The sequence below is a fragment of the Triticum dicoccoides genome, chromosome 2B (assembly GCF_002162155.2).
Source record: "Triticum dicoccoides isolate Atlit2015 ecotype Zavitan chromosome 2B, WEW_v2.0, whole genome shotgun sequence".
Classification (NCBI taxonomy): domain Eukaryota; kingdom Viridiplantae; phylum Streptophyta; class Magnoliopsida; order Poales; family Poaceae; genus Triticum; species Triticum dicoccoides.
Window position 1 is genome coordinate 185957309 of NC_041383.1, and position 9363 is coordinate 185966671.

Genomic DNA, 9363 nt, shown 5'->3' on the forward strand with positions numbered 1-9363 from the left:
ATCTGCATTTGGCACATACAGAAGCAACAGTTCCAAAGACAAACTAATCTGGTCAAGTGTATCATGGATATTTAATTTATCAGCAGATACATATCATTTCACTATTAGTGCAAACGTGTTTTATATCATTCAGGTGCACGGGTGTGCTGTGGCCTTTACATCGCAAATGTTGTTGCCTTGTAGGACCAAACATTTATAAGCAAACGTGTACACAAAATGGTACAATGATGTGCAAATATAAGTTGACCATGAGGGAGTTCGTAAAAAACCACATACCAAATGTAGCAAAGTAAATCCTTGCTTGTCGCAGTAGTTAGAATCTACTCCCTGCACAATGTAATGTTATTGTAAAAATCAAGTAGAGTAGATAAAAAATAAAACGAGAGAAAAGATAGAAACAGTACCTGGCTAAGAAGTTTCTTCACAGCTTTAATATCCCCACCCTTAATCGCTTCTCTCAGTCCCTAAAAAGGAATGAAGACTAGATTTTTAACAGAAAACTCCTAGATTCCCAGGCCAAAGATATCGCATGTACCTGATGGGTTGAATGGAGAAATAGAAAAGGAGCACTATTGAGCTGTCTCTAAGCTTACCTCTCCAGTAACTTCATAGTCAGACGGAGTCTTATCATTGCTATCGTTGCTCATCAGGCCAAGATTTAAGAATGAGCTGGAATAACAAGAATCAGGACACAGAGATGAGAAGGTAAGCTACAGGCCAAATGTTTATGCCTATGCACATATGTAATCTTCCTATTACAAAGAGTGTATAGGTCCTGGCATTAAGATAATGACCAAAATATGCAATGGATCTTGCCAAACAAAGTCGATCAAATAGTGCGAAATTATACTACGAAGATTACTAGAGACATACTCCCTCCGTTCCAAGATAGATGACTCAACTTTGTAATAACTTTAGCTACAAAGTTGGGTCATCTATATTGGAACGGAGGGAGTATACGACAAAAAATTACAGTTCCTCTTAACAAATGCCTGAATGTGGCAAGTCTACCGAACCTTGAGTTGCTGCTGGAAGTAGCTGAAGCCTTCTTCAAGCTTAATTCAGCTGACTGCTGGTTGCTAGAAGGTTTTTTAGGCTTTGGGTTTGATTGCGCAGCTGACGAAGCGGCACTGATATTCTGCTGCATAAGATGATTATGTTAATATACACCTACAATAATCGATTAAAAGGATCGGATTGTAGTCAACCTTTACAGGCGCAGGTTCTAGTTTTGGTGCCTCGCATATGCACAATGGCATCCCGCATTTGCACTCGATAATGGCAGCTGGACTCTGAACCGCCGAACTTTTCGTGGGCAACGAATCATCATCTTTATCCAAATTTAGCCCTGAAAAGGAGTCTGCAGCACCAGAAACGCTCCCGGCAGAACTCGCATTATCAACACCCCCGCGTCTGCAACATCGCACGGGAAGATAGCCGAAAATTCAGCTTATATCCAGACCAAACATATGTGTTTACGCCATCAGATTCATCAGATTCTAGCAACCGAGTGAGCTAAGCTACCTGGATGATGATTTGTTGAAGCACTCATAGCAGACCCTGGCGTCCGTGTAAATCCCGTACTGCGGCAGGGCCTGGAACCAATTAGAGCAAAGAGTTTAATTGAGCAAGCTTCGCAACCCCAACTCCCTACACACAACTTGCTCAGTTTTGAGGTTCCCTACCATGTGGTACGAAGAGTGCTCGTGGCAGAGCGTCCTCCCGCAGCTGCGGCAGTGGTGCTGTGAGGGCGTCAAATCAGTCAGTATCAGCAGCCAAACGAAGAGAATCTCTACACGGATGAGAGGGAGGGAGGGGGAGGACGCGTACGCGGCGGCGGAAAGTGGAGAAGGTGCAGCGGCAGACGTCGCAGTGGGCGGATTCCTGGAACGGCGGCGGCGTCTCCATAATCTTTGCCGTCGGCTCGCCGCGAACCCGGTGCTCCGACGATCTGGGACTGGTACGCCTCGCGACGCCGATCTGAGCCGAAGACGATTGGGGGCGAGGTGGTAATTTGGGAGTCGCCGACGACGAGAGGATTATTGTTTTCTCGATCCCAGATGCGCGAGAGCGGAAGGGGAACGCGGAGTGTCACCGGGCGGTTTCGGGCCGTCGATCGATGGTATGTGTACGGTCAAGATCGCACCTCTCGTGTTCTCCTCTGACTCTTGCTCCAGAGCAACTAGTCATTAGTCAACCGACGGAGCAATAGTAAAGCACATAATTTCAGTAGACGAGCCCTTGAAACATCAGAACATCAACTGATATTTAACATTTGACAACATTCCACATGATTTTTAGGTTCTTGTACAGATAGTGTTTTTACAAGGGTAGTTGTCAATGGCAGAAGATATCACGACTGTCCTTTTTGCTTAGAAGCTTTCTCGAATTCCAGTAGCTCCCTTAGGAACAAACCAATCAGTCGAACCAAGTGTGAGAGCTTCAAGAGTCGTTGATTATTAGCAGCTTCCAAAGTCGAAAAGAGTAGGAACCATGAGAACTTTGGTTGATGATTTTCAGATTTCCTTCTGACCTTTTCACGCTCAACTATTTAGATGATGGTTGTACTTCAGGGAAGGAAAACAAAGCCTGTTAGCAAATCGAGCACATTGTGTCATTTCACCTTATGAACAACTCCAAGGAAAAATACACATGGCACAGAACAGGGTGTCAAGAATAAGAGTCCTCAAGGCATATATATATATATAATCATTTGACAGGGAAGTACAATACATCTAGAGAAGACAAGGCCTCGAAAATCCGACTTGAATCACTGATAGGGTTTCCTTTAGCAATGATCATCCCCCACTTGCAGTTACTTGCGGTTTCAGGAGTGGCCAGGGATAAAAATGGCACATGAGCCACGCATGAAAATCCTTACAAGCCGGTCGGTTTTAAAATCCTGCATGGATACAATTGACATGACTGTAACCATCAGGCACTTGCAGTTCATAAGGTTTCAATGGTGAGCATAGCAGGAACAGAAATGCACAAGAAGCCACCTAAGAATATTTAAAAGCGAAATCTGTACAAAAGGTGGAAGTCAATTCTGTAGGAGCAAATGACGATCGTAGACATTTCCAAACAACACACATTAAAAAGGTCATGCATTTAAACAATAATAAAGCCCTCAGAAATCAGGTTAAATCAAATACCAAGCCTTGAGGGCATGTCATACGGCACTTGCGATGCATGAATTTCCTCATTGAGGAGAACGGGATTGACGGCAAGCTGGAATGGCTTCAATTTACACAACAAATCTGTACAAAATATGCTAACAAGTGCCCAATAGTATAAAAGGGGCAAGCCCTTGCCAAACCTGCAGTGATATCATGGACAAGCCATGTTCTATGGCAGTATAATGATCCAGCACGCAGTTCTTAAGGTTTCATCAGTGGACACAGGAGGAACAAAAATGCACAAGAAGCGAATCACAAGTAAACTTTTTAATTATTAGGAAGCAGCTAAGATTTAAAACTAAAAATGTCAAGGTGGAAAACAATTGTGTAGAAACAGATGATGCTTTCAAGTAGAAAATTCCATGCGGAAAGCAGTAAAAAGGTCTTGCATCTAGAAAATAAAATCCTCAGAAAGTTGGTTAGATCATAGACCAAGCCTTGAGGCCTAGTAATGTCATACGGCACTTGCAATGCATAAGTTTCCTCATTGGATCATAAACCAACCAGAACAATTTTTAGAAGCCTCCGCTGTATTCTTTCAAAAACATGCTAGGAATTGGTTCGGATTTAAAATCCAAATCTGCATTAGAAATGGAAATCAGCTCTGTAACAACAAATGATTTTCTCAAGTAGACAATTCCAAGCAAAGTACACTACAAAGGTCTCACAATCACACAATAAACCCTCAGAAAACTGGTTAGATCATAGACCAAGCCTTGAAGCCTAGTAATGTCATACGGCACTTGCAATGCATAAGTTTCATCATTGGGTACAACAAGATCAAAACACAAATAATGAGTCGCAACGATAAGTTCATCAAAAACCTCCAAAAGTTAGAGATGCCAACGCACTCTGTAGCAACAATGATGCTCTCAACTGGAGAATTCCAAACAAAGTGCATTATAGAGGCCTCGCATCTAGACAATAAAACCCTCAGAAAACTGGTTAGATCATAGACCAAGCTTTGGGGCCTAGTAATGTCATACGGCACTTGCAATGCATAAGTTTCTTCATCGGATACAACAAGATCAAAACACATATAAGGAGTCACAAAAAGTTTGATAAAACCCAGAAAACTGCATGAAAGATGGAAATCAACTCTGTAGCAACAAATGATGCTCTCGAGTAGACAATTTCAGGCAAAGTATATCACAGAAGGTCTCAATATTAAACCCTCAGAAAAAAATTCAGATCACAGACCAGCCCTTGAAGTCCAGTAATATCATACGGCACTTGTAATGCATGAGTTTCCTCATTTGGTACAACAAGATCAAAACAAAAATAAGGAGTCACAAAGAAAAGTGTCACGGAAAAGCAAGCTGGAATAAAATTTGCATAACATGTGAACTAATAACAGTCTAAAGGTGCAAAAAGAAGGACCTGAAACAACTGTCAAAATCCATTGGAATTTGTTCAATTAGAATAAATTATATGATAGTGTTGCATAAGGAGGAGGAGGAGGTTAGCCTTGATGGGCAGGTGGTGCCTCAAAAGGACACCTTTCAATATTTGGGGTCAATGCTGCAGAAGGATGGAGATATTGATGAAGATGTGAACCATCGAATCAAAGCCGGATGGATGAAGTGGCGCCAAGCTTCTGGCATTCTCTGTGACGAGAGTGCTGCAAAAGCTAAAAGGCAAGTTCTATAAGATGGCGATTCGACCCACAGTGCTGTATGGCGCTGAGTGTTGGACGACTAAAAGGCTACATGTTCAGCAGTTAGGTGTGGCGGAGATGTGCATGTTGAGATGGATGTGTGGCCACACGAGGAAGGACCGAGTCCGAAATGATGACATAAAAGATAAGAGTTGGGGTAGCATCGACTGAAGAGAAGCCTGTCCAACATCGTCTGAGATGGTTTGAGCATATTCAGCGCAGGCCTCCAAAAACTCCAGTGCATAGCGGACGGCTAAAGCATGCTGATAATGTCAAGAGAGGTCGGGGTAGACCGAACTTGACATGGGAGGAGTCCGTAGAGAGAGATCTGAAGGACTGGAGTATCACCAAAGAACTAGCCATGGACAGGCCATGAGTTGGTCGCGAGATCTTATGTGTATCACCTCTAGCCTACCCCCCAACTTGTTTGAGACTAAAGGCTTTATTGTTGTTGTTGTTGTTTGAGACCAACTTGTTGATAGTGTTGCATAAGAAATTACGCAGAAAACTTAGTAGCAACCTTTAAAACATTTTTTTCTTGGTTACTCTCTGGATGATCTGAGTTGAGAGTTTACCTTTGCTTCCTTGAAGATTCTAGGAAGGAGCCAGCGCAAGAAAATGGACATCTGGTTTATGGCAAAAGTTATACACAAGCTTTCATTGCTTTATTAAGTGATCATACACCCGATATGGTATGAGGTATGAACTGGGAAGCCAATGATGTGACAGTAACTACTCTACAAATCTACATCACCATTCTCTTGTACAAAACTGGAGACTGGTCTCAATACTTTTCTGGTGGTGTACCTTTTCATTTGACCATGCGCAATGCATCAGAGACCTTTGCAGTATCCACGCCACAAAGAACATTATGGACCCTTAATATATTAGCACCATTCATAATCCCAGCTGCATTGGCAGCAACAGTAGCGGCATCTCTCTCAACTGGATCGGCACGGTTGCATATCTCACCTAAGAATCTTTTCCTTGAGAGTCCAAGTAATATTGGCACATGTGAAGCACCTAAACTCACTTTACCCATCTCTTTTCTAATGGATCCCAAGCCGTTGATTATTTCAAGATTATGTTTGGATTTCTTCGAAAACCCAATGCCGGGATCAAGAACTATCCTCCACAAAGGAATTCCAGACAACTCAGCTTCTCTTAACCGTGCATATAATTCAGAAGCAACTTCTTTGCAGACATCATCATACTGTAAATTCTGTTCACTCTGCATAGTTGATGGATCACCTCTCATGTGCATGGTAACATATGGAACTCCAAGTTCAGCTACAACTTCAAGAATACTTGGGTCAAGCTGTCCGCCAGACACATCATTAATCATGGTGGCTCCTCTTTTCACAGCTTCAGCAGCGACTTGTCCGTAGAATGTGTCTACTGAGATCAGCTTCCCTTCCATCTCGGGGATTTTGGTGATTGCATCCAGAACAGGGACCAGCCTCTCAAGTTCTTCGTTTGCAGATAGTCTTGTTGCAGAGGGCCTGGTGGATTGAGCACCAATATCAATTATGTCTGCACCTTGTGATATCAACAACTTGGCCTGAGCAACGGCAGACTCCACTTCTTGAAACTTACCTCCGTCACTAAAGCTGTCAGGCGTCAAATTAAGCACCCCCATGACAAGGGTCCTCTCACTCCAATCCAACAGACGATTTCCAACAGCCATAACCCTCTTGATACCTTGTGTCCCAATTAAAGATTCACCACCAAGCTCGTTCCACACATCAAAGAAGCCACCGCTGCACTTCGAGAGGGAGTGCCAGCTTTTCTCCATAGGATCGTCAGCCGAGGACCCTAGAAGATCAACAAGAGGAGCTAAAACGAATTGCCTCTCACGGATGCGTTCATGTGGCACAGTCAGGGTCTCGGTACTGATACGGGAGTCGCCATACAGGAGAATATCCAGATCGATCGGCCTTGGGCCATACCTTATCCCGGCGGTCCGCCCTATATCCCTCTCGATCTCCTTCAGCTTCTTGAGCAAATCATGAGGCCCCAGCTTGGTCGTGCCCCGAACAGCAGAGTTGAGGAACCGCGGCTGGTCCGTCACATACTCAGGGGCTGTCTCGTACAGACAGGCGTGTCTGGTGATCTTTATGCCTGAGTCTTTCATCAGCCGCAGCGCCCTGTCGAACGAACCGATCCTATCCCCCACATTGCTTCCGAGAGCAATCACAATCTCTTGGTCGGCAGCGGAACTTCCGGTCAGCGCATTTCGCGTGTACGAACGGGCCCTGCATGGGTTGGCGTACCCCGGCGCTTTCCTTGACGAGCTGAGAGATTGCCTGAGATCCAACACTGCCGGTACATTCAAGGGGGGACGAGTTAGAACTACTATCTTCGAATTGGAATGAAGAGGGGCTGGAGAACAGATCCGAGCTTGGAAGGAGAGCTACCTGGAAAAGGATTGGGAGAGGCTAGCCCCCCGCAGTAGTAGCCCTTGGCGACTGAGTACATCTTCCTCAGTGTCTCCTTAGAATGGAGCATGTTGGAGCATGCGAGCCAGGCCTAGTCCTGCTGATTCAATCCTCTGTCACATCTAGGTCCTGCTGCCGTGCGGTGCGGATGGATCTCCCTGGTCGATGCCCCGAGGAGTGAATCTGCCCGAGCGCGTTGGTTGCCGCGAAATCTGCAAAGCGAACGCGGCGTGCTGGAGCTAAACTGAATCTGAGGCGTAACGGAGGTCGGAGAGAGAGAGAGAGAGAGAGCGCGCGACGCGTACCTGGAGATGCGGGCGAAGGCCGCGCCGCCGTGCCGGCCCTCCTAGCCCGGGCCGGCGGCGGACGAAGGAGGCTGGTGGTACCGTCGGTCGCTCTGCAGGGGGAGGAGGGGTGTGGTTCTTGCGGCGGCGGCTTTGCTGGGTTCAGGTTTGTTTATGCCCGTCGCTCCATGCTGCCCAGGGCAATCATCGGCTACCTACCGGGAGCGATGGCTGGGCTGCTTCTGCTTGTGTAGCATCAGCCACAGCCCAAAAAGCCCATGTCAAGGGCACACCGCGCACCGCCAAGCGAGGAACGTGTGCGCCAACAGATCGATCATGGCGAAACGCGAGCCCTTCCCCTCGACCCGCTGGGCCGCTACGGGCTGGCGCGTACGACGGCCGCCGGCGTGTGCGATGGCGCGGCATCCGTCGGGGCTTGCCCGTGGCGTGTGCTTCTCCGCAGTTTCAGGCAATTGTTGCATGAAGCAGATGCTCCTCGTTTGTTTCACGAGAGGTTCATTTCGCTGTCGATCTTCTCGCGTTAACGCGCCCAGTTTCTGATCGTGCCCTTTCTACAGATCAAGGTGTCAGTTGCCACACAAGACGCAGCAATCCGGAGGACAATTACTCTCACGGTCTCACTGTCCCAATCGCGCAAGGAATTTTTCTTTCAAACAAGAATTGTAACGCGGCAGAAAACTGTCACTGGATACTACTACTGCCCAGATACAGAGGACAGCGTCTACTCTCTGCTGCTGGGACGGATGATTGATGAACAAGAATAACCCCTAAGACTTCGGCAGCAAAACTGTAAATTTGTACAACTGCTACTACTTGCCAAAAGCGTATATACAACAGCGTAGCAACGCCTATACCGCGTAGTCGCCAGATTCGCCGTCGCGCCGGGTGTAGCTCTCGCTGCTGGACATCCTCGTCATGTTCGCCCGCTGCACGAGACGGACCAGCGACTGGACGACCTCGGACATAGGCGGCCGGAACTCTGGCTCGGCCTGCTCACGTTTCAGGACAAGCGTCAGCAGTGAGGCAAAAAAATGCAGAAACACAGGAAACTGCAAAGGAGGGGTTTATGGAATGCACCTGCACACAAAGGGCTATCGCGTCGGCGAAGCGGGACAGGGACTTGGAATGGTACAGCCCCTGGAGCGCCGGATCGACCATCTGGTCCAGCGCGTCGATGTCGTACAGCTGCGGGGCGGCCCATCGGACCAGCGACTGCTCGGACCGTGGTCGGGACCTGCAATGATTCATTTCAGACAGCAAGTGGGAGTTCAGTAGACTTCAGAGGGCTACACGTTCTTATTACAGCTTAAAGGGAGTTGCATGAATATTCCTGGGGGACTTCAGGAACAATTTCAGGAAAAGATGATGGATAGTGCAGTAGTATTTGATTGTGGTGCGTACCTGTCGAAAGGTTTGCGGCCAGTGAGGAGTTCTAACATGACTACTCCGAAGCTATATACATCGCTCTTCAGTGAGTATTGGCCAGACATGGCTACCTCAGGTGCCCTATATCCTGAGTTTTCTTCTGATTGCTGGAATTAATGATATGTAAGTAAGTAATTATTGACAGAAATGCTCGCCCCTAAATTATGATCATTAGCATTTGCATTGCGAAATATGCAGAACGCCAAACTCTGTATCATCTCACTTGCTTTTTTTTTAAAAAAAAGGGGATAACCCTGGCCTCTGCATCATCTCACTTGTTGGAACAGAAACTATCTAGCATTGCATCCAATTAAGGAGTAATAGTTATACGGTCCCAGCTAACTTTATTCTGTTACTTT

General features: G+C 46.4%; 2 protein-coding genes across 6 annotated transcripts in view; both read right to left on the reverse strand.

Moving 5' to 3' along the window:
* The window catches only part of LOC119362964 (vacuolar protein sorting-associated protein 27-like), a 3272-nt gene extending 1174 nt beyond the window's left edge, over positions 1-2098 (reverse strand). The window contains exons 1-8 of one of the 2 annotated variants that reach the window (XM_037628248.1): positions 1831-2098; positions 1686-1742; positions 1525-1595; positions 1209-1413; positions 1017-1141; positions 594-669; positions 405-464; positions 277-327 (exon numbers count right to left, since the gene is read on the reverse strand). In XM_037628248.1, the coding sequence (XP_037484145.1) occupies positions 277-327; positions 405-464; positions 594-669; positions 1017-1141; positions 1209-1413; positions 1525-1595; positions 1686-1742; positions 1831-1908 (723 nt within the window). In that variant the 5' untranslated portion in view covers positions 1909-2098. The remainder of the gene's footprint in view (positions 1-276; positions 328-404; positions 465-593; positions 670-1016; positions 1142-1208; positions 1414-1524; positions 1596-1685; positions 1743-1830) is intronic. The other variant, XM_037628249.1, reaches the window with a different exon arrangement.
* Positions 2099-2670: 572 nt separating this feature from the next.
* The window catches only part of LOC119362965 (folate synthesis bifunctional protein, mitochondrial-like), an 11933-nt gene continuing 5240 nt past the window's right edge, over positions 2671-9363 (reverse strand). The window contains exons 14-18 of one of the 4 annotated variants that reach the window (XM_037628254.1): positions 8981-9111; positions 8657-8813; positions 8448-8568; positions 5412-7161; positions 2671-2902 (exon numbers count right to left, since the gene is read on the reverse strand). In XM_037628254.1, coding sequence (XP_037484151.1) covers positions 5648-7161; positions 8448-8568; positions 8657-8813; positions 8981-9111 — 1923 coding nt within the window. In that variant the 3' untranslated portion in view covers positions 2671-2902; positions 5412-5647. Of the gene's footprint in view, positions 2903-5411; positions 7162-7253; positions 7487-7579; positions 7738-8447; positions 8569-8656; positions 8814-8980; positions 9112-9363 lie in introns of those variants that run through there. The other 3 variants (XM_037628251.1, XM_037628252.1, XM_037628250.1) reach the window with 3 other exon arrangements.